At 46.2% G+C, this 24769-nt stretch overlaps 1 protein-coding gene across 1 annotated transcript in view; it reads right to left on the reverse strand.

Annotated features, from left to right (window-relative positions):
- Positions 1-23643, reverse strand: part of CLIP2 (CAP-Gly domain containing linker protein 2) — a 64309-nt gene extending 40666 nt beyond the window's left edge. Inside the window, exons 1-2 of the mRNA XM_009276403.1 lie at positions 23532-23643; positions 1325-1878 (exon numbers count right to left, since the gene is read on the reverse strand). Of these exons, the coding sequence (XP_009274678.1) occupies positions 1325-1878; positions 23532-23643 (666 nt within the window). The remainder of the gene's footprint in view (positions 1-1324; positions 1879-23531) is intronic.
- Between the last annotated feature and the right edge of the window lie 1126 nt (positions 23644-24769).

A 24769-nucleotide genomic window follows, 5' to 3' on the forward strand; every position in this document is an offset into this window, starting at 1 on the left:
GCCACCTAGGGCTGCTCTAACGTGGCCCAGCTGCCCAGGGTCCCCGTGGGGCTGCAGAGGGCAAAGGAATCAACTCCATCAGCTTGAACCACAGCCTGCCCAGGGTTGCTGCTATCACCAGCAGAAAAACCCACTCTCCGAGACCACAGAGGACATTTGAGTGCCTCTGACACCCCCCTGCACATGCTCCTGATTCACATCAGCTGTGGAGCCAAGTTCTACCAATCCCCTGTTATTAACCAGACGGCAAGTCTGTCTACACTTCCCTGCTACCACTGTTGGTATTGGAACCAGGTGCCCCAAAAAGGAAACACTACATAGCTAACTTTAAATGAGAGCCAGATTGCCCAGGATGCACAAAGACTAACCCTCTGCAACCTGTCGTCGCTGTCGGTCAGAGTCACCTTTATCTTTTAGATCCAGGGATATTACTGGGGATACAGTTGCAACAGATCTGTGCTCAAATGCTTGGCTCTTCCAATATTTGATAGCACAGTATGTATCATACAAACTAAACTCCATGCTTTGGTATCTTTCTTGTCCTTCTCCACCTCCACTGAAAGCGCTACTCCTTTGCTAGGACACAAATGGTGACAAGCTTGATGGCAAACTTCCAGTAAGCCATTCTTAGCGCAAGTGTGGCATTTTAGCTTCAAGTCATCAGGTACTCTATTCCAGATAATGAAAACAACAACAAAAATCAGATGTGGAGAACCCATCCATCAGTACAGTGATCTCTCCTTAAGTCCTGCCCTTTTATAAAAATAATTGCAAGTTCCTTTCTGTACGGGAAAGGAGTTAGTGTCATATCCAACATATAAAAGCTGAAGCACCAGAAGGGGAGTGACCAGCTAGGAGAGATTCTTGCAAATACTTGCAGAGTATGTACAACTACATGCAACAAGACACTCTGTTGCAAATTCCTCGAAAGCCCCAATACACACCATTACGGAGAGGATCACTGGATTAGAAAATAATAATCAATGATTTTTCTTTTATTTCTCTCTCATGTTTGAGTTGCTCTCTCTGACCTCATTCTACTGCTCAGAACTTGTCCAATACAAGAAACGCTCTGCAATATGTTGTCTTGCATCAACGTGAAAGAGAGACATGTCCAGAAGACATAGCATCCCAAATAACAGTGAATGCAGAAGTTCGATGCCTGCTTGGTCCAGGCATCCCCCTTCCAAGACCATGCTCTGTCCCACACCTCACCACCAACTCTGTCCTCCTTTTGCCTTGTCCTGAACCTGACCAGGAACACTTAGGGAGGGGACAAATTCTTGTCCTTTGCCTTTCTAGGGGGACCCCGCAATCAACTCACCAGCACACGATCTCCAAGCCGTAAGTCCTTCTCCCCTTTTTTCACAGACCCACTGTCCGAGAGGTTAGATCCAGACTCGTTGCCCGTCTTCATGGCGCTGTTCAGGACGCTCTCCCGCAGGGGGATGACGCGAGTGGAGAGAGGTGGCGTGGCCGTCCCCGAGTGCAGTGACAAGTTCTGAGCCGTCAGGGAGTCCACGGAGGGGGCGTCGCTCCCCGAGCCCTCGGCCACCGGCTGCCGCGTCAGCTTGGACGGTCGCGTAAAAATCCCCTGCAGCGGCTGGCATTCAAAGTAACGTACTCCACCGACAGAGCCGTCATTCTTACCCACCGGGTCATCCAGAACGACCCCTGCCCACTGGCCCGGAGCAAATTGCGTCTCCCCAAGATACTGGATCACACCTGGCTTCACTCCATTTACCCAGACACGTTCGCCCACCACAAAGTCTCCCAGGAAATCATCGCCCACCTCGGCAACCTTTGAACCCGACTTCTCGGCGCTGGCGGTGGGGGGGGGGGCCGGGCGGGGTGTACCCTGCTTGTGTAAAGGTGAGCCTGTGAATCAAGGGAAAAGAGGTTTTGGTATGAGGAGAAATCCTAAAAGGCAGCCAAAACACCAGGAAAGGGCATTTACAAAAAGGAAACATCTGGGACCACGACTTAGGTCGCAGGTTTACACTAGGTGAAGGTTAAAACCTGAGCGACCCCGTTACTTACACATCTTCCTCGGCAGGAAAGCAATCTGCACAGAAATCCCCACACGCTGCCCAGTTTCTGCAGGTCTCGCACACAACATAAAAGAACCGACCCCATGTCTTCATCCCCCTTTACAATGCCCACTTACCCCCAGTCCCGTCACAGCACCGAGGGGAAGTTTACGTGGCAGCACTAATGGGAATAAGCTCAAAAAGACAGGAGTAGTGGTAAATGCTTAAGGATCAAAAGGAGACCAATGAACTGCTGCGTTGAAGAAAGATGCCAAAGTCATCCTTTCATCAAAGAAAAAAAAAGAAAAAAAAAAAAGAAAGGAGTGAGGTACTGACGTTTTAGTACCTGGCGCCATGAGAACTCCACGTGTCTGGATACAGCAAACAGTTAGTCCAAGCATTGAGAGTCCCACCAAGGGCATTAATAGCTCCTGTGGGACCACGCAGCTGCCTTTGCAAATTACTCAGTTTTCCCAGCTGCTGCTATGCCCTTTGCTGGAGCAGAACCCAGCAGCGAGCAGACACCTGGGGTATGTTCAATATAAACAGCGTATCTATAAACAGGAAGCATCTACAACCCCCTGCACGCACAGCCTTCCCAGGGCTGACGCGCCATGCACTGAACTCAATAAAACCTGCAATAAAGAATGCTCTTATTCTGGCATCAGCCCGTCAAGCCGAAGCCAGACCTCCAGCAATGCTTCGCTGCGCTGGGAGAAGGAAAACTGCAGGTGATGCTGGAAATTCACTGTCCCGCTCACTCTCTCCAGCATATCCAGGACTGGCCAAATGTGACTGGCGTCTGAAGGGCAACAAAGACAACGCGAGCAAACGAGTAAGCAGTGACCCCACTCTTGCTGACCCCAGCGTCAAACTCTATCGCAAACTTTGGGCTTTCAGCCTAGGCCCCAGGGGAACGAAAGAAAAGGGCATATGGACTTCATTAAAACACTCTGAAGGCTAAAGGAGGAGGTTAAGTAAAGCCCTAAAAGAAACCACACAAGAGAATGAGGAAATAAGCTTGCAAAATAAGATCCAGCAAGTCATATACCATGGACCTTCAGTCATCCTCAGCTCTTGGTAGCACTGAGGTCCCAAACGTGCTTCTCCCCCACAGCTGATGTAGGGGGTGTGTGCATGAGACTTGGTCCCACACATCCTGTACTCAATGAAAGCTTCCTGAACTCTTCAGCCAAACTTTAAGCTGAAATTTCTGAGTGCCACCCACCAGAAAAGCCTAAAGCACACCCAGGAAGAAGTTTTCATTTGCTACCAGATAAGGCTGGCAGAGAAAGTCTAAGCAGCTGCAAAGACAAGTCAAATTGAGTGCTTATCTGAAATGAACTGTGAAACTTGTTCAGCCTCAGCCATCACTACTGCTCAGTCTGCACCATTTCTACAGCTCTTTCAGAAGTAATGAGCCTGACAGATCAGGCTCAGCTCCTAGAAGGCCTGAAGAACACAAAAGCTCTCAAACCAAGATACTTCAAAGCTTTGCTAAAGGTCTAATGTCAGGGGAAAGAAAAGAGCACCAGTGCTTCAGTGCTAGTATAAAGAACCTACAGTTTCTGCTAAACCAGCTGCATTAAGAGGGATTAATATTAACACTTCGGTTCTCATTAGACTCCAGAGTCAACACTCTTGACAAATCTCTATGGCACAATTGCACCAGTTTGTTTGTGGCTCCTGGAAGACAGCAGTACCTCTGCCTGGTCTGAGCCTGATCTGAACTAGGACAGAGCAGCAGTTAAGGAATGATCATACAAACTCCTCTTATGAACAGAACCACCTCCAACCTGCTCACTCGGCTGGCAGGCTGGAGCCGGAACAACTCCTGAGAAAGTTAGCTAAACAGGGGGCATGCACAGCACAACACACGGGGCATGTTCAAGAGGCCCATCCTGTGATGGGCACAGTAAGGGCAGTAACATAAATACTGTTCCCAACTGAAAAGGTTAGCAGCAACCGAGCCCGCAGCGCTCCCAGCAAAGCTCAGCCAGCTCCCCGGGAGAAAGGGATGCGCTGTAGTTCCTGAGTTTCCTTCTCTTGGCATTTGGGCCCTGCTCTGAAAGCTTCTTCAACCTCACGTGTTCTTCATTGACTAATTTTTTTTCTTTTTTTTTGGCAAATGCCTGACTTTCAAGCTTGCGTTACTCTCAATCTTGTAAAAGATAGCACCTCAAAAGGAGCTCCATTAGGTGTACGGCATTACATCCGTGAACCAGTTTCACCTTAAAAACTGAAAAACAAAAGACTATAAGGATGCTTAGAGCTTTTGATCTTTACAAAAGAAAGACTTCAAATAAAAAGGGGGGGGAGGAAGTGGCTCCATCCACGTGAACCATAAAGACAACCATAAGCAGAAAATAAGGCCACCATTTTCATTTCAATGCTTAATAGCACAAGACAGTAAAGTAGTCAGATTAGGAACCAACAAGTTACATTTTAAAAAGAGTCTTTCAGTTTGATAACCAGAGATGGCTACGGGGGTTTATCACCAACAGCGTCTGTGATATGTATCTCTCCCCTTTCATGGGTATGAGAAAAAAAATAAATTAGAAACACAACTTACATCCTGGTTTCATGCTCGGCAGAGTGCCATAACACACAGATCTCGTGCCGCTGACATGTTTGTGACAGACATATGCAATGTGCCAAGCAGAATAGCTGAATTCAACTCTACTGTACAGGGAACTATAAGCACAGAAATTTGGGGGGGGGCTCTGCATCTGTATTCACGAAAGATCAAAGATGTTTTTCTAGTCCTACTGGAGCCTGAGTTTCAGCACGCTAGCAGTCTTTATTAGGGCTGTTAGTTAACAATCAAGATACAGGTTACATTAGCACCCTCAAACACCTTTGCAACGTGGCTGGGAGCAGCAAACCCTTCAGCAGTGAAGCTCAAGCAAAGACAGGCAGGAAGGCTGCCCGAGGCTGAACGAACAACGCAGCAGGATTTAAAACCACGGCTAGACTCACCGTATTTCACTGCAAGAGCAAACACCTTCAAAAACTGACTTGGACTAGAAAAAAAAAAAAAAGAACAGTTCATTGGACTCTTGGTGTAACATTGTGTTCCCCATAGAGCCAAAATCTTAGTGGGACTTTATACACTGCGTTCATTTTAGGTGCCTGTCTGACAGACAGGGCTGCCAAACTACAGTAGTTATACCATCTCAGGAAACAGTCTAATTACAGGCTCCCAAGCAGAGCAGTGCATCAGAAGCATTATTATTCTTTAACATGAGGGGAATGATTCAAAAAGATAGGATTTAAGCGAGGAAGAAGGTTCAACTTCATTATGGCCATGCTGTAGAATCTTAGTATTTTACATGATCTTCATTACCCACATATAAAATAATAACTAAGGCACCAATTTTCCTACTGTGCAGCTAACAGGCTTTTGTGCACTTCTTTCAGAGAAGCCAAGAGTCATTATGATCAAGCTAAACCCATTCGTCTTGGCTTCAGGTCTGATGGACCCATTAACTAGATGGCCAGACAACATCCAGAGTAGTCTGAGTAGACTAAGCTCTGATCCTCCCAGGTAGGCATCTAGTCACCAGCCCTTCAGAAGGCAAAAGGTAGCAACGAGCAACTTGTCTTCAATCCCATGAGTATCTTAGAATAGCCCAAAACAGACATCAGCTGACGGCACTGCTCTCCAAGACCTGACATCTGGAGTTACCCGCTCTCCAAGCAGCTCTTACAGCTTAGGGGAAAGCCACCCAAGTGCCCAGAATTCCTGAGCTTTCTCCAGCCTACAGGCACCTAAAGAGCTGGTCTATGCCTGTGTCGTTTGGATTTGCTGTTTATGGAGAAGAAAAATCTTCTTATTCTAGTCAGACTCCCCAGTTAAACACCAACAAGTTCCAAGAAACTTGCTAACAGCAAAGTGAGGGTACGGATCTCACGTACAAAGTTGAGAACACAAGAGAAACAAACCCAACAAAATGCAGACTGATTACTTCCTACTCCAACCCTGCCGTTATCTGGTGGTGCCGATCAAGAAGCCACAGGAACTCTTTGAATGTCACTATCAGGCATCTAACTCAGCAGCTCACCTGGAAGCCAGCGATGGGGAAAGCTCTTCCCTTCTCGGTCCAGGAGGATCTCCCTCTGCTGCTCTGTCCAATACAAACCTCGCTTGCTAGACAGGACTGCAACAGCAGCTCCTCCCTCCCTCCCTCCCTCTCCCTGGGACCAGGTTCCAAGACACAACAAGCAGTAAGCAGGATCTCTTCCACTTGGGCTTTCCAACTTTACAACCCTATTGTGTTCGTTAGCCAGCTCATTCTTTTCGGTTTAAATGGTCTTCCTGTAGGTCACAGCTTTCAGGGCTGAACAACAACTTATAAATCAAAGTCATACACAGCATCCGCTAAATGCACATCTTATCCAGCTTTAAATCTCTATTTTCCCTTTAGCTTTCGTAAAGCCCACGCGTGACGCATTAATAATAACCACGGCAGACCTGGTGCTTAGGGCCCTTTTTGCAAACTCATCCCACCAGTTTTAGGGGCCCACAGTGACAGGGTACCCCACACTGACTTCAATACTTAGGAGCCAAACAAACTCCTACCAGCCAAGAGCTGGAGAGGTTAAAGGTTTTAACCGAAGCTTCAGCCTGTTCACATGGCTCTCGTTACCGTGTCAATGAAAGCCATGTGTCCAAAATCCCTGGAAGTGCAAGGACTTCTGCAAAGAGGGGATGGACTCTTCCAGCTCTCAGAAACGTCTGCTGTAGGAAGGGGTAAAGAGCCAGCTTCGTACAGTACAGGAGCAAGAAACCCCCCTTCAAGTAAGCTCTGAAAGTTGAAGCAGGAGGAACAGAGCACTTGCTCTGCAGCATCAGCAGGAATAACCTTCTTTGCAGGATCCCCGATGAGATGCTCAGCCTCGTGCTACGTTTAAGGGCTATCCACATCCAGCGAAACCATGCATCCCCTCACTCCCTCCACAGCTTTCGACCTCCCACAGCACTTCAGTTGCTCATGTCTTATCACCAGGCAATTGAAACAAAGGGGAAAGGAAACTTGTTTCTAAAGGGGAGGAGGGAGAGGAAGAGAAAAATAGTTTAGCATGAGAAGCGGTGCATAGTGAGCGTTGCCCATGTATTTCCTACTCCCTGCAGAACCCTTTTGTAATCTTACTGCTCCCGAGACACATGCCAGGCACCCCAATTGCCAAAGGAATCAGAAATGCAACAGCCTGTTGTGTTGCCATGGGAATCAGGAGACAGGCAGTTGATTGATAAAATGGAGGCACATTAGATTTAAAAGAAAGGGAAAAAAAAAAAAAAAGAAAAAAGAGATAAACCAGAGTAGCATCTCATGCCAGGAAGAGAGGGAGAAATGAGAAAACACATGATATTTACAAAAGAGCTTTACAGTGCCCCTAGGAGAGGTCTTTTTCCTTCTCCATTTTAATTTTCAGAGGTTTTTACCCTCAAATCCCACCACATCACAAGACAGCCTGACATGCAGCACTGAATTGCCTGTCCACTCCCGGGCTGCATTCACTCTCCATGGCAATCAATAAGCTTCTCATCCACTAGCCAGCAAGAAAAGCTGTACCAGCCTGGCAGAAGTGTCACTGTCACAAGACCTGAAGACACTACATCCTCATCTCACTGGCCCGTGCTACAGATGTCACTAACCTGTGACAGGGCAGCAGGCCTTGCAGCTCGTGAGCATCTCTCAACGTGCAGCCCTGCGACCAAGCAAACTAGTAAAAAAAAAAAAAAAAAACAAAAACAAAAAAACCAACTTTGGTACCAGCTCTGCTCCCTCCCAGCCTGGGCAGCGCTTCAGGACAGTCCCGTGACCAGGGGACCGTAATGCCCATTTGAAGCCAAGACAGTTTTTGTCAGCTGGAAAACCCTACTGCTGGTCACAGGGGTGCCAGCTAAAAACAGTAATGTATGTTTTTACTGCCACAAGGATTAGGTAAGAGCCTAAGAGGCATTAGAGCAGCCTGGCTCGCTGCTTGGTTCAACGCCCAGGTGATGACGTGGGGATGTGGTCTCAGCTGGGACATCAGACACTGCCCCTGTTCAAGCTGCAGCCTGATACTCAGGGCACCAAACATTTGTGGTGGACGATACTTTCCCATTCAACGAACCACCACCCTCCACTACGAGCTGGAGGTGTAGAATAGCAGCGTGTTGTCTTTACAACCTAGTACCTATCACCTCCTGGCTCTGTGTTTTTTACCCATTGCTTTTACATTGCAATTACTGTAAGCCTCTCTGGGTCTGCAATGCCATTTCATCTCCAAGCATAACATTACAGAAATTCACTAACCAATGGAGAGCAGAGCTGATTAGAGCTTCCCCTGCAGAGAAGGGAACGAAGAAGGACAGTCTAGAGCATCTATTGTCAAAGACTCAAGCCTCAGTCCCTATCGACTACAGTAGCTGGTCTACCAGGCAAGAGACAAGGAGGTACAACCTGCTGCACTCTCCCTGCGCAGGCAGGGAGACAGGGCTTCACTCGGCAGCGTCAGCAGCAGCCACGCAGGCTGATGGGGTCTCCCACGGGAGAAGGGCTGGCTGCCTGTTGCCTTCACAGCGCTCGGTGATGGTGAGGCCTTGCCACATGTAATTTCTAGGTTCCCACACAGGGATTGGAGCTTCTCAAAGCAGCTTGGCCTACATAAACATGACATTGTTGGCAATCAAGTGAAAGCCAGCCTACTCTGCCGTACCCAAATTCAAATTATCAAGCACAGCAACGAAGCAGCTGTTTTCTGCAAGATTTATTGCAGCTCTTTCAAGCTGCAGGATAAGGCAGAAATAGAGAGGGAAGAGGTGACTGCGAGAAAGCAATGCTTTGCAGGCGATAGCCGAATGCCTGGCAGCACATTGTGGGAGGAAGCAGCCCGAGAGATTTATGGCTGACTTGGAAACAACGACTGAAAGCTCTGCAAGTTCAAAGCTGAAAAGTTGGGGCTGTAATCTGGCACAGAGACGAGCTCTGCATCTGGCACCCTGGAAATCTATCGCCCCTGCTGCTCCCTGGAATAACCCTCATGGCGTGGATATTAAGATCCGATACAACTTCAGCATCACTGGCTCTAGCTCCTTTGAAGAGAGGAGACATACCTAGAAAGAAACCTGCGATGAGGAGGACGGAAAAGAGGAAAATAAGAAAGTGAATGAGAATTATGAATGAGCAAGCAAAATCGAATGAGAACCACTGCAAAGTTGCTTTGCACTGAATGCAAGGAGATGCCCATTGAGGCAGATATTTGTCTTCACAAGGGCAGCTGGGAAGGGCACTGAACCTCAAACAGACGTACTGAACAAAGGCTTTCTTATAAAGGTCTCATTCAAGAGGCTGACTGGTACGAAATCTGCTCTGCCACAGGCAAGACGGGCATTCTTGGTGCCCGCTGGAGACGGGAGGGATGGAGGACCCTGGGGTTTACCAGCTATGCTAGATCAGATCCAGTATAATTCTTAAAAGAAACAAACAGCAAAGATACATATGTTATGTGTGAGGATTTTAACTTTTTCAAATAAACAATGGTATTCAACAAAATATGCAAAGCAGATAGGTTTTGGCAGCACAGGGCACTAGGGAGGCAAGTGACTAGTAGAAAATGCACATGGTTTCTTTCACTGAGGGATAATTAACTTGCAGCATATGGATGGATCTATTCATCTCAAGATTACAGTCTTAATTTTTACATAATTATTATTTTTAAAAACATATATTCTTTCAACATTCATGTTTCAATATGCTATTCAACATTTTCCAGTCTGAAAACAGGGCCCATCTATGACACCTCTGGAGCAGCACCCTGTTTTCCCAGAAAATAACAAAAACAAAAATCCCGCAATTTTAAGGGTGTTTCAGGTTTGACAAAAAGAACAGAGTACCCATGCCTTCCTCCCCAGCTTGTGCCACCCCCCACCTCTAGAAATAAGTCACAGACACATTTGAAAAACTAGGACTATGCTAAAGTAACGCCTGGTGTATTGCAGAATAATACAGGCTTCATTCTTCCGTGAATAAATAATAAAATTACTTCAACTAGAGAATATTCCACTTGGAAACATTATTCACTTTATTCACCATAGCTTATTCTAACTAGAGGATATAGTTTTCCATTTAAACAAGCCCTTAGCTGTAAAGATTCAGTAAGTCCTGTCCCCCAGCCCCATATCCAAACTGGGTTACCTTGCCCAGAGCACTGCAACTACTAAAAGACTTCAGGACAGACAGGAGCGTTAGAAAGCAACCCCGGGGTAGCCCAGTACGGTGGTAACCCACGAGACAGCCCTGAGGGCAAGAATGCCAACTGGGGGAGATACACTTACAGGGACGGCTCCTACCCCGCACGGTGAGCTTCCTTCCAGCAGCCCAAGCGATGCACCGCGTAACGCAACCTCCCCTTGAATCACCAGTATGCACTCACACGCGTCTCCGGCTCTCCAGTTGCATAGCTGTAGTCACACCATATGTTCGGCTTCTTTATAAATTTAGCACAAAGCTAACTTCTTAGAGTCTTTTCTTTTCAAAGAAGCACGGAAAAGCTTGGGAACGAGCTCAGTCTAAACCCGCCATGTCTGCAAACCCCGGCACATACACATGTGCACAGTTGTCCGTGGTTTCTTAGGCTGTGGGAATTTGTAAGGCACAAGCATGGTTACGGGGCTGTATTACGGAAGTGAAGACAGCTGCTCTCAGTGAGCTGATCCGATGACAAAAAGAAAGAAAAGGAGGCAGACACAGGTCTTTAATGAGACATTTATAAACGATTTCCCAGGCAGAGCACTGGCACTAGCACAGAGAGAGGAGCAGTCTCAGGACGCCTTCTGAACTGGAGAAATTTATCTTGAGTACCAAACATTGTAAAGCGCAGCCAAGCAAAGCATAGTGCTTTCTCTCCACCAGAAAAGCAATCAAGCAGCAGGGTTTTGAAATTTCACAGCCTTTTTAACTGTTGGATTTTTGCTCAGGCACCATTCCCACATACAAACCCACTTGCGGATGGACTCTGGTGCCATTCCTAACCAGCTACGACACTAACTGAAAAAGATGAGCAGCCAAGCAGTACATTGCTCAAGCAGGTGCACACAGAAAGGCCATTGACTTATTCACTCAGAAATGATGGAGTTAGCTCACTACCGATAAAATGTAGAAGAGACGGTACCAAAGAATAGCCTGGCTTGGTCCTTCAAGAGAGTAATTGCTACTTTATGATCAGACCAGAGCCAGACCACGGGACCTGCAGCTCCAAGAACAACAGTCTGTACAGGGAACGTGACGCAGGAGAAGTTGATGTGTGTGCGTAGCTCAGGATATTTATTCACGGGACATAACCTGAGCAGCCATGCACAAGCAGAGTGGCTGTACCTCTAACAATCCAGGGGAAAGGAAGGTTAAGTGACCAGGAGAGAGCCTAGTTCGACTCTAATTTTGCACAGACTGCTTTTGGGCACAGTACTTACCCCAGCTACATAACAAGCATTATAACCCTCTCTTACAGCACTCAGATGTTCCGGTTACCCCATTCAAGTCAGATTAGCTCTGCTGTAGCCCAGCATTTTGCCTGGCGTGACAGCTGATGAGCCATGCCACTCATGCCACAGTAAGTGCTCTGCCAGCACCTGGGAGGTGTGAAGGGCTAGACATGTAGCAATAGACCACATCGGTAAGATCTTCCCTACTCTTTCTCTCTTAACTGTAACAACTTCTCATTTCTACCTGCTGAACCTCAGAAACATTTCCTAGGTACAAGCACAAGCTTTTCTCCAAGTTTCTGATATTACTTTGCTCTGCTTCCCTCTGGCAGGAGTTGGGCTAATCCTCACAGTGATTGCTCTTTGCCAGAGCTCTCAGCCTGCAGCCGTACTTTCTCATGACCTGTCTGCAGCTAGTCTTGGGGGAAGAGTACAAAAATGTAGCACCTGACATGTAATAACAAAGGAGGATATGTGGTTAGCTCCTTATCAGCATGCTGAAAGGCTTGTTTTCAGCATAACCAGCTATCCTGGAAGACAGCAGAGAGTTAAGCCACTGTTAATTAAGCCACTGGGATGGTACTAGCAGAAAGGCAAGCACCATGCTTTCTATCTTGTATGCAGGTTTTTTCCCTTCTCAGTAGAAACATGACAGCGATACAATTATACCAACCCTCCGAATCATCCATCCGACTTGCCTGAAAGAGAGACGCTTTAGGGGCCATCTGCAGCACCCCCAGGATCCCAGGGGAACTGTAGGGGAGGTGAAGACCAACATCTCTTAATTGCCAAACAAACTTGCGCACAACCCTAGGGCTGCACTGCGCTGAAACACAGCTTTGATTCATTACTTCATCAGCCATTTATTTTTGCAGCCATACATCCACGAGCAGATCGCGCAGACTATACATCTCCTGCGAAGGTCACACAACAGACTGATTGTACACAGATCCATGCTATGCAGAATGCAGAGTTTGTTGGGCTGTTTTTGTTTTGCCTAATCTAATAAAAAGATATTTGAGAGCAGATTAACACTGAGTCATCTACTTTATTCAAATATCTGGCTTAAACAGCTAAGTATCCAATTCAAAAGGCAATGAGCTGTACATGAACAGGCACTATTTGCAGAAAATCCAAATCACCTATTCACAGCAGATGTCTAATTTTTTTGAGAAAAAACATGACCATGATCCACATCTGACCCTAAAAACTCTGAGCTATCATATGAATATACCTGCTGTGGGTTCGTATCTCAAACCCAACAGCTGTTAAGTCTCAGTATCACCAGAAATGATCCATTACACCCTTCCAGGGGTGACGGTGGGTAAAGTAAGCAGCAGTGGGGCGGGGGGAAGAAAGAAATCCATAACATGAAGTGAGAGATCACGGACAAAGCTGTGGGAGCTGACCAGTTGAGCTGTACAAAATCTCAGTACCTGGTCCCACCAGGCACCCTGGCTACCCTTGAGCAGACAGTATGCTCCCAATCCCAGTATGTCTTACTGGTTAGAAACATTCACACATGAACTGACCCCGCTCTCTTAAGCTGCTTCTTCAGAACTTCATCACATGATCAGTTTTATGCTTTTATCCTCGGAACATACCTGGCCAGGGCAGCAGTCAGTCAGCAAGGATGAAGTCTCCAAGCCCTTTTTTGGGGTCAGGATTTTCTCAACATGTTACCATCCTTATCTGAAATTTTGTCCTCAAGGTCTGCATCAAGCCCTTCTAATTTCTGGCAGGTTTTTTTGAGCAAACACCTCCAAATACAATATTCTGCGATTCTACAACACAGCAATCCCGTGAAATAAATTATACAGCAATACATAAGTCTCCTGTCATCTTCAGGGATGTGAATCCTAAACAACTGTACAGGTTTAAGTGTGAAATAAGACAAGCACACCCAAAGTGCAGGACTGAGGCAGTTGCCCTATATGCTCAATGACTGTGTACCCTCAGCCAAATTACAAATGCACGGACGTTTACAGACACAGCACTTGACTCAATGAAAAGGACTATAGGAAGCAGCACCAGAGAGGGAAGCCGCTGCTCCTGGTGCCAGGACCGGGAGGGCAAAAGGCCAGAAAAACCTGCTGGCCAGGATAACTGTTCCACTTTCACCTCTGACTCACAGGATGACATGGGGCAAGGCCTAGTTCTCTAAGTTGTCTTGTGTGTAAAAACACAGGTAATACTGACCTACCCCACAGCCCCAGGATTCACAGGAGGTGGTGAAGCATTCGGAGCGTCTAAACAGAGGTTTCATATGTCCATAGCAGGCTTATAATTACAGAAAGTGAGAATGACTTACAGCTTGTGCTTGGTAGGAATGCATAAAGCAGCTTGGGAATACTCCTGCAGCAGCAGTTAACTCCTGCATAATGCTGCCCTGCAAATTAGAGCACTGGCAGCACGCTAGAGCACACAAAGCAATTTCTGAATTCTTGGTGTAGGTTCGGTTTTTAAGAGGTACTCATGGCAGCACGCTAGAGCACACAAAGCAATTTCTGAATTCTTGGTGTAGGTTCGGTTTTTAAGAGGTACTCATGGCAAAGTTCACCACTGCCTTCCTCTGCAATCATTTAAAATCCCCATGCATAAATATTTCCTTTCTCACAAAGCATTCTGTAAACAAGACCATGCAAGTAAAGCGCTCTGCTGCATCCTCCGGGCCACCCGTAACCCAGACGTAGCACAAGAGGACACACATTTACTGTGCTGGAAAACAGCATTGCCGGAACAGTCACATTTTGTGGTAAAGAAACCATCAACTGTGTTCTGAATGGAGTTGCCTAAGTCACAGACGGACCAATTTTGACAGCTCTTATTATTTTATAGTGAGTATTGTGATACGTGGGAGTTTTCCTACAGACCTCACTACTGCATAAAAAATAATGGCATAAAAAATAAATTAAGGGGATATTACTTTCTAGCATCTTTATAAAAAGTAAGTAAATATCCTACTGGACCCAAAATAAAAAGAGCAAAAATCTCTGCATTCTAAATATTTTAAGGCTTTTGTGGAGACCAAGTCACCCATTTAACTGCATGCAAGGAGGGTGCTCACATGCAGGGTCAGTGTGTGATGGTTAAATCAGACCAATAGCCAATACCATGTAGCAACAGTCTGATGCCACTGTAATCCTATGGATTCTCATCCCAAATCCATCTATGCCAAAGGGAATCTCTCCTTTGATTTCAGTGAATATTGGCTCAGGCCTCTAATGATTAATCTGCTCTTGCAGGATTAGCTCAATTGTTCGAGGCAGAACATGCAGGAGCAGATTCTGCCCTGAAGCTGCACCCTTACTCCAATGGGTGTAACCGCAAGCGTACTGATGTTACTACAGACTTACACCAGCACGGCTGAATAGGATTTGGTTCATTATATTCAAACCACCATAAGCTGAACATCTGTGGGAAGCAGATTTTCTTTCCCTGCTGTTCTGTGAGGAGCTACAGAGAGAGCAGGAGGGCGTCTGACCTCCATATGCCTTCAGTGTGTGCTCGCATCTCATTCTACAATGAGTGCACTGAATATTAAGGATTAACTATATCAAATCCTTCTAAGAGCATCTAATGGTTAAGACAATTAAAATCAGACTCTCAGTTGTCTCTAGATGTCACCTGTAAAGCTGATTAAATCAAGATTGATTCAATGCCCCTTTTATATTGCTTGGAATGCATCAAACCACTTCTCTTTGGGAGATGAATGCTGCCAAAAGGTCCTTTCCCTCTTCAACAGGGGAACCAGAAGGGATGGGGAACCACCACCTCCAAAAACCCCATAGAAACCCCAGTACAAAACATATTTCAGACTGCAGGATGGCAGACAGAGTGGCTCACGAAAGGGACGTGTGAGCTGAATACAAGCCCTATGCAAATAGTCAAACGGTTGGTCCACAACCATGATGCCAGAAAACATTTGGCTTCTGGATACGCAGCGGGGATTAGAAGCAAATATGTAGGGTCTCATGAGAGCATCAGTGTCCATGAGCGAGTGGATTTGTACAGAGCAATGTGACCTACACGCAGGGCACTTCAGTCACCCCGCAGTAACGATGAACGAACACGCTCAAGCTCTAACGATCACTCAGCAAAGCTTCTCCGGCGGTTGTCGCAGTTCCTACACCTCAGCCACACTGACCGTCAGCCACCACAGCTCCCCTCCCAGCCTCACTCCTCCATCTGAGCTGTACATCAATCCTAAAGCAGCAAATCAGCAACTCTCATTGGCAGTCTTTCCTGTGCAGCCCTTGAAAACACACTCTTGTTTTCCTTCAGATATCTGATAACTTCTTGAACAGATGACTGCCTGTGTGTACCTGGATACTGTAGCTCTTACTACTAATTGACAGATAATCTGCTGATAGTGCAGCAAAGGCATTTGATCTTAAAACATGCTTGTTGGCACCTCGTCCTCCCAATTCCCCTTGGAACTGAAGGTGCTGTGTACCCAGACCCGTTAAGATAAAACAAGACCTAATCAAACTTCACAGACAACAACAATGCATTTCCAGCAACGATCACTAATCTGACTCGAGGAATATCCATTCACGCTTGCAGCATGGATTTAATTGAGGACAGCACTCAGACGAGAGCTGACAATACCGATCACTCCATGAGGCCTGAAGCAAAACAGCAAAAACAAGCGTTTCCTAGAAATAATAGCAGCCTCTGGCCCCGCGATGTGGGGTCTTTTCTCTCAATTTGCCAGCACGCAACACCCCAAGTTAATATTAATCAAGAGCCACAAAGCCTTTGAATAGACAAGAATTAGCTCCCTATGTCTGTGCCAGTCAATCAGCTGCTCCGGACACTACAACCCCATTTCTTTTGTTTCAGACAAAACAGTAGTTTAGTGTCTTTCATATTTATTTGGGAATGAGAATTAATAGATTGATACAAAAACAGACAGCCTCAGCACTCTTTCTTGCAGCTTTATAAAAAAGCCTGTGTTAAGACACTGTCAAATCATCAATGATTACCTCAGAATAACCTGCCCAAGCTCTCTCTTATTACCAAGGCATGAATTCCCCATCAAGAACACCTTCCCACCCTCTGTTTTACTGCAAAATAATCCTAGAGGCAACAGAAATTACTTCTTATTGCTATGCATCCAGCCAATTTACTCCAACAAAATCCTGAGAAACTTGAGGGTCGAACAACTGGTTTCCAAGTTAATTGACCAAGATGTTCCTGTTAACCCTGTTGCAGATAAATAAAAAAGGAATGAAGATTTCCCACTGAGCACGGTAAGAGCAAGGCACTAATCCTACAGAGGACCTAATGTGGTGGTGAGATTTAGACTCCTCCAGCAGAATTCACGCAGGTATAGCTCATTAATGATGGGGCCTAGATGTATGCAAAGAGACTTATCCATATAGAATTGCTGAGTCTCTGAAACTAGACACAGCCCTTGGAAGATAACTGCGTTTCCAGAAAACAAATCAGAAAAAGTTAAATCCCTCCCCCCCCCCGCCAGCAGACTCAAAACCAGATTCAGCCCTGATAAAAAGATTATGCCACACAATTTTCAAAGGACACCTCCTTTAATTGCGAAGAGGGACCTGGGACGTAACCCACGGAGTCCAGTCCGTCCAACCCTCTGTTGGCCTCTTCTCCTTATTCTCCGATGCTAGGAGTGACTGATCACATTCAGGTTGGAGCGACAGCTCTGATCACGCATCCCACCTAATGCAAACTCAGCAACTGCCCCCAGCAAACCCGTCCCAGCTGCTGCCGGAACAACGTGAAGCTCATCCCCTTGGCACAGCAGTAATTATCCAGGTATCTCTCCAGGATATAACCAGGCTCAGCCGATTACCAACCAGAAACCAAGCACGACTAACTACCCCAATAACTAGCACAGCTCAGGCTTATAAAACCCTCATTACAACATACTTAGTTTAATGACCCTGTGGAGCCAGTCATCTAGTGCTCTTTAATAGCCCCGCGAGCGCTGCAGTCCGCTTCGCTTTTATTTTTAGTGAACAAAAGTGTCACACAGTGTTTGCAAAGGTGGACGTTATGCCAGCAAATATTAATAGGTCTGTGCATTTATTTTTCATCAAAAATAATGTATGTACACTTATATGAAAATAAGAAGGCATTCCCAGGCTCCTGGCAACGCTGTATAGTTTAGCTGTCAAAGTATATGTTTTGACAATAAAACTGGGCACCCGCTGAAAAAACAGTTTTGATACTCATAGCCATGTCTAAATATGATATTCAGGTCACAGATACTTGCACCTGCCCATTCAGAAAGACAGGATCCATCTGTAAAATTCAAGATGTAGGCTGGATTCAGACAGGATGCGTTTTAAGTCTCACAGAAAATGTAACGGGTTTGGGCTTTTTTGCCTCCAGCGCTGAAGTCCCAGTGTTGCCCAGCTCCATCTGCAAATACTAATTTTCCTTTTTTTATCCCCCTTTTGCCAGAGTTCCTTAATTGAAGAAGAGATTTAAGAACCATAAAAAGCACTGGCAAATGAACGCCAGAGCCAGCTGACAGCAAAATGCAGTATGAAAGGCAAGACTTTCTCCTCTAACCAAGTTACTCTAATGCTGCTCTGAGCAGACAAAAACCACTCTGAAATGTGAACGCTTCCCTTCCCAGCGGCTTTCACCTGTTCCACCAGCTGGGAGGGCTGTGTGGACCCATTCATCACAGCTTCCATTCTCTCTCCATCTTGCAACTCCAGGCAAAAGCAGGCTTTTCCAGGAGGAGGGTGGGAAAGAAACCAAGACATACGAGCTTTGTAAGTAACAAGAAAACCAAACATTATATCGAGCCCTTTACCAGTGACCCACACCTTTTTTGCACAGAACCCTCTCTTGCACGTAGGGTTGAGAGCAGTAACTTTCTTTTCTTGAAGCACAGGAAATAAGCCAACGCATTTGTGGGAAATCCTCTCCCGAGACAGCTAGAGATGAATTTTCAGTCTGGTTTTAAGGAAAATAGTTACCACAAAGCAGCAGAACTTATTTTTTCCATTGTTCCAGCTTTATGGGAGAGAAGGGAGGGGATAGTCAGTGTGGACACCATTCATCGCGGCTCATGTTTTCCAAGAATCCATGCCAGGTGCCAGTCCCCCTCTGACTTTCAGTGGAAATGACCATTTCAGCTCTCCTTCACAAAAAAAAAAAGCCTCCATCCACAACAAGCCAATGCACCTAACCCAGAATACCACCACAAAAAGCCCTTATACCTCATGGGTCTTTGAAAGTGCCAGCTCAGGTAGGAGACCCAGTAACTCTCCACTCTAGGAAAGTTCAGAGAGGACACTCCACGAGCTGGTAGGAAACAGGGGCTCCAAATAAGTTTTCGGGAAAAATAGTAACTGATATACTGAGCCGGCTTGTCACACATGCTGCAACTACATCATTTTTGGTGTCTATAGAAACCTACAGCCATGAATTGTGAAATTATATATACATGCACACACAGCATCTTACATCTGCATCAACCCTCTGTTCTGTTGCATAAGATGTGAGTTGTCAAGAGTACATGGAAATGTTTAACAGGGTACATCTCCACTGCCTGGGAAAGGAAAAGAGATGAGAGATGGATGAGACACTTGACTTTCCACAAAAGAATATGAACAGAGTGCTGGGGAAAACAGAAAGAAGAAATCAAAGCATCTTTGTGTGTTCCAGACTAAGAATAAAGGAAAGTACCTCTACTTGCACTTTTGCAGATAAGACTGATCAACTTATGGGAAGGTAGGAGGAAGGAAGAAAGCGTGAAGCTTTTCAAAATTCATTTGCATCTAACGGCTCTCTGACAACTCTCAGGTACAACTGGAGAACAAGCACCTTCTTTTGACACCCAATCTGGAAGATACAACCTCGATGCGGGGTCTTTCTGAGCCAGCCCCAGGCTACCAGAGCCAAGAGACAGTTCAGAGCCAACAGACTGTACATTGTTACAGTTTAATTCTGCACTTTATTAGATTTATGGTTTTCTTTTGCAACTACATTTCAAGCTTTTGAGATTTCTGTCTTCCCCCAAGGTAGCAAATTCATAGAGATCAATGTTGCAGCTCTGTATTTTGTAATCCAAACCACACTGGTTTTCTTCCATCAAGCTGCAGGGCTAAGGTGGTTCACCAAATGCCTAAGACAATGGAGAAGTCTCTTTTGGCATTTCTGGCAAGAAGCAGGTAAGTGTGGAGGCAACACACGAGTTCATAAAAATCCAGTACACTCAGATCCCCCTGGAGTCAGGCAAACCCTGACTGTCTCCCAGGAAAGCACTCTCAGTGCACCGACACAGTTCACAGGGCTCACGCCAATGTTCAAAGACAGCACAGAGCAGAGCTCATGGTTTCTGCAGGGCTTCTTCACGTCTCACATACAGTCTCCTTTATGCAACTTTTTAAGACCTGATGTAAATCTTGTTATCTTTAGAGGATCTTTCCATCCCAGCAGACACCCAACATATCACATGAAGGCACTTTCCTGGACAGTGACAGAAGAGGGAAGAAAAGCAGAAAAAGCCCTTTGCAGTATTCACATTAAACACACAAAAGAAAATTGTTTTCAGCCTCTCCATCTCTGCCATTGTCCCTCTGTACATTAGAAAGGCTCCAAGGCTGTGACACTGGGGAAAGCACTCAGTGCTGACTGCGCACTACCAGATCTAACAGCCCTCGGGCTGGCATATAGTTACCTCCTCTTGATAAAAGTTGGGTTATCAGTACTGCTGTGAATTAACAGCCGTGGTGCACTTAGAGGCCAGAGGTTGAATGATGCAGGTTAGCAAGACAGAAGAGTGAGGATGGGGCAAAGCTCCATCACCCTCCTTGTGGCCCAGACCTGATTAATCCCAGGGAAGGTAATGAAATCCAGTCTCCACGGCCATCTACCACCAGATCCTTTGGCTGCAGACATCCTCAACGTTTACATCAGTGCCTGCTGTGGTTAGGATTTTAGTGATGGGGACACTTGGCTCTGAAATAGAATTAAGCCACTGACAGAAAAAAAAAAGAATATTTTCTCTTGGAGTTTTTCCCTGCCAAAGGCTGAATCTCATGATTGTCTGTGCTGCGGCTGGGCCCCACAGCCAGCACAGGTGCTGCCGCTCTCAGAGAGGGTCACATAGGCAAGTCAACAGGATTTTGGGATGCATACTTTGCTCACCGCTTCAGATTATCATCAGAAAGGAGAGGAGCAGCGGGCAGCGAGGGGCTGGCCAGGCCTTTAGAGAGATTTGCAGGAGGAAGAGCAGGTACAGGCCACGCATAGACACAGCAGTAGCTCTTGCGCAGGGGACAGAGTGAGAAGATGATGCTAGAGATGACGTCAAAGATGCTGCTACAAACCCTATCACAGCCATCCACCGAGCACACGCTGGGTAAACAGCCCCATTGTGCTCTGTTCTCACCTTCCAGGTAGGAACGGCTCAGCACTGTGACTGCTCCGGCAGCTCCGCAACTCCTGCAAAGCCCCCTGCACCATCCCGAGAGGCAGAGGAGCAGCAGCGCAGCCCACAGCACACTGGTTGCACAGCACCAACCCACCATCCTGAGGCTTCTCCCCTTCTCCATACACACATTTTTCCAGGAATAAAACTCATTTTAGAACTTCTCAGGCAAAGGTCAAACTCCGTTTGGTGCAGATTCTGCCCGCGCTCAGCCGGCTTTGCTGCACATCTATCACAGTGACAGATGGCTATAGCTGAACAAGGCACAAAGAAGCTCCAGCAAACAAGCGCTGCATTCAGCTGAAAGGCTGCATCGGGCCCCGGTGCTGACTGTCAGTGCTGACTAACTCTTTCATACCACAACACACGCGCTGACTGTGTTTGCCGAGACGCCTCTGTGCAAAGCCTCCGAGGGGAAGACAGGCCTCATAGAATCATAGAATCATTAAGGTTGGAAAAGACCTCTAAGATCATCGAGTCCAACCGTCGACCCAACACCACCATGCCCACTAAACCATGTCCCTAAGTGCCGCATCTACACGTCTTTTAAATACTTCCAGGGATGGTGACTCAACCACTTCCCCGGGCAGCCTGTTCCAATGTTTAACCACTCAATCTTTTCCCTCATTTTGGTGCGTTTGTTTTTTTTTTTAAGTGATAAAAATCAACTGAAAATAACTCCACGCCATACTGCAATTATACATCCAGCATGAAGCACCTTGAGAGATTCACAACTGGTAGCTACATAGTCACTTCACTGGAGTCCTTCAAGTTCATTTCTCAATCACAGCTAGGTGCTAGGAGAAACAAGGAGGAAATACAGAAAACGGGTCTGGGGAATAACTTCAAAATAAACAGCCAAACCTATCAACCTTACCCTAATAATTTCCTTTGTCAATCTGCGCTTCCCTCTGGCAAACAGATATAAGGAGATTTCAGTATCTTTGATTTGGATACTAAATTAAGAAATTAGTCTAATATTAAAACCCACTCAAACACAGAAAAGTGCAATTCAAACGTTTATATCTACATCTAGGGCCAAGTCCTCAGCCAAGGAAGAGCAGTGCCGCTCCACTCCCTACAATGCTGTATCACACTGAAGGATCTGGAACTCAGCCCATGATCTCACGCAGTGACTGGCCCCTCAAACAAGACCTTACACATGTGCAAAAAACCAACTTAAGACTGTGGCTTTTACAGTACTGTTCAAGGAAAGAATTTACAGAGTGCGAGAGATGATCAATCACTGAAAGAAGAGAAAGCTCAGCTGAAGAAGTCCATGAGCAAAGCAGACCGCCTGATGTGTAATAACGGAGCAGAGCCAGGGTCGCTCAGCAGCAAGCAGGGTCTTTGCATGGAAATCCTGTGCGGAGGTTGTGCCTGAACCACCCTCTCAATGGAGGGTGTTCATGGGACAAGGACACATGCCCCAGCACAAGAGAAGCTTCACGGAGGTGAGTTTTTTTTGTTTGTTTTGTTTAAATAACTAACACTTCTGCATTACTCTGACAAGAGATAGCATTGTCTGGTGACCCTCATTTTTGCAGTATCATTATCACAGACTAATCTGTCATAGCATGCTAAAGCAAATTTTGCCCAATATTATCCCCTATACTAAAAATGTTGTCTGACAGGTACAAGGCTTTCCTGCTTCTGCCAAATGCTATATATTTTTGGGACTGAAACATAGAGCAAAGTAACCAGGCACGTGGGCAGCGGCCTGAATTATTATGGGACAAGAGGTTGACAGATGTCCAGAAGCAACCAGTGACATTCTCAAATGGAAGTGTAATATATTGAATGTACAAGTGATTGATTCTGGTTCCCCAGAACCAAGAGGAAAGCCTTTTTTAACAAAGTGAAACGAAAAACATTACATACAAAACTTGCACCTTGAATATTTGCTAAATTATATCTAATAAGAAAACAACCCAGCAGTCAAAGAAGCCAGAAAAATGAGCGCTAAGTAAAACACATCTCAAACGCTTCTGAAGTGTTAATTATACTGCATAATGGCAGTCTGTATAGCTTATGTATACACTGGATATAGATCAACGGACAGTAAAGCTTGTGTATGTATGTCTAGGTAAGCCATTATTCAAATCCCAGTGCTTCAAATTATTCTGTTCAAACAAAGGCACTAATTTGAGGTAATCAGCACAGGACAAATCACCTTAAGTACCTGGTTCTTACTGTTGCATTATCACAGGCCAGAAGCAATGGCTATAGGACAGTGTTTAAGGCGGCCATGGGTGAGGTTCCCACCTGCCTAATTATTACCAGCTCTTCAAATGTCAGTGTCTGTACAGGTACGCATACGCAAAAAAGCAATACAGGAGGTAGCAGCTCTCTCTGTCAGCCCTAAACACCAGGGGATCCATCTGTCTCCCACCCACTCCACAACCTGCCTGGTTTGTGTGTTAGTTGGGAGAGGGAGGCCATTTACTCACCCCATTACACTTGTTTTGATCCATGCTCACGATCGATCTACGTACAGATGGGAAATTTCATGTCCTACTGAACACTGGCACCACTAGGCCTTTGCCTTTAAGCCAGGTAATCACCTGGGTCAGCTCATGCCCCTGCCAAATCAAGTCCTTACCTTCTTTTGAACCAGTGGTGACAGCAGCTGCAGCGGTCCCTGATGCCCGTCCCACCGGGCTGGAGTGCTTCCCAGCCCTGCCGGGGATTTTAAGTCCACTTGGCTTCAGCATGTTTGCTGTCTCCTGTATCTCAGGCTCGTACTGCCAGTGTCTCAGAGAGCTGTCCTGGTATCACCGTTCAGGCTTCTCGATGACGGACCTCTTCTTCCATTGTCACAGACCTGGGAGAGAGAGCACAAAAAAATCAGATAGAGAACGGGTGGGAGAGCACCGAACAGGCTCCCAGAAAGCAGTGCCCAGCTCCCTCCTCACATCCCTAGGAGAGTCAGGATCTTTCGTTTCTTCTCCTGCAAAACAAGGGCGATCATTTCCTTCATCTCCCATCTTAACGTTACATTCTCTTCCTCAATCTCACCGTCTCACTTTAACCCTGGAGTCCTGGACCAAAGCTGAAACCTCCCAGAACCACCAAAAAAGAATTTAAATTCAGTTTGGGATTTGAGTGACTGAAATCGTTGACTGGTTTTAAATTGTAAAGTCTCAGTTCGTGCATCAGCCAAGACCCAGTTCTGCTGCCAGAGCCCTTACCAAAGGCGCACTAACGACCCTCAGCACTAGACCTTTGGTGCACGGCCCCCATTTTCACAAGACTTCAGGGCAGCCTCTCCAAATTGACAGGAGGAGGAAGGAAGAGGCCAGTGTCCAAGATGGGGCTTTCAGCTCCTTTCCTTAAGAACAAATCCAAAACCTTGCCACAGAAAAAGGGCATCTGACCCCATGGATTTGCAGTAAGACTGAAAAAAATAACCTCCTGAAACCTAAGCGTGACTCCACCAACTACTCATCGGGGAAGTCACATAACCCTTCTCCATGCCATTCCCTTCCCAATAGGCAAACGGAATAAAACCTCCAAATTCCTTGCAAGGATGTTGCATTAAGAAGCACACAACTCCTCAAGCAAAAAGTTTTATGACAAGAAAAGAAAAATAAAGGAAATGACTAAGCTGCTTAAAAAAATGCAAAAACATTCCTAATGGATAAAGAAAAACAATCAAAAAATTGAGACTATCAGCCAAAAGGAAGCTAAGGCTGGCTGACTGAGCAGGCTGGGATGTGGAGGGAAGAAGGTGGCAGCAGAGTGAGCTAGGGACATAACGGCAAAGGGAATTGCACGGGGAGGACACCAAGGACCAGCCAGAAGCCGGCAGACACCCAGACCTGCTTCCTGGGCCAAGGA

Source organism: Aptenodytes forsteri, unplaced genomic scaffold (assembly GCF_000699145.1).
Source record: "Aptenodytes forsteri isolate BGI_AS27 unplaced genomic scaffold, ASM69914v1 Scaffold209, whole genome shotgun sequence".
Taxonomy (NCBI): domain Eukaryota; kingdom Metazoa; phylum Chordata; class Aves; order Sphenisciformes; family Spheniscidae; genus Aptenodytes; species Aptenodytes forsteri.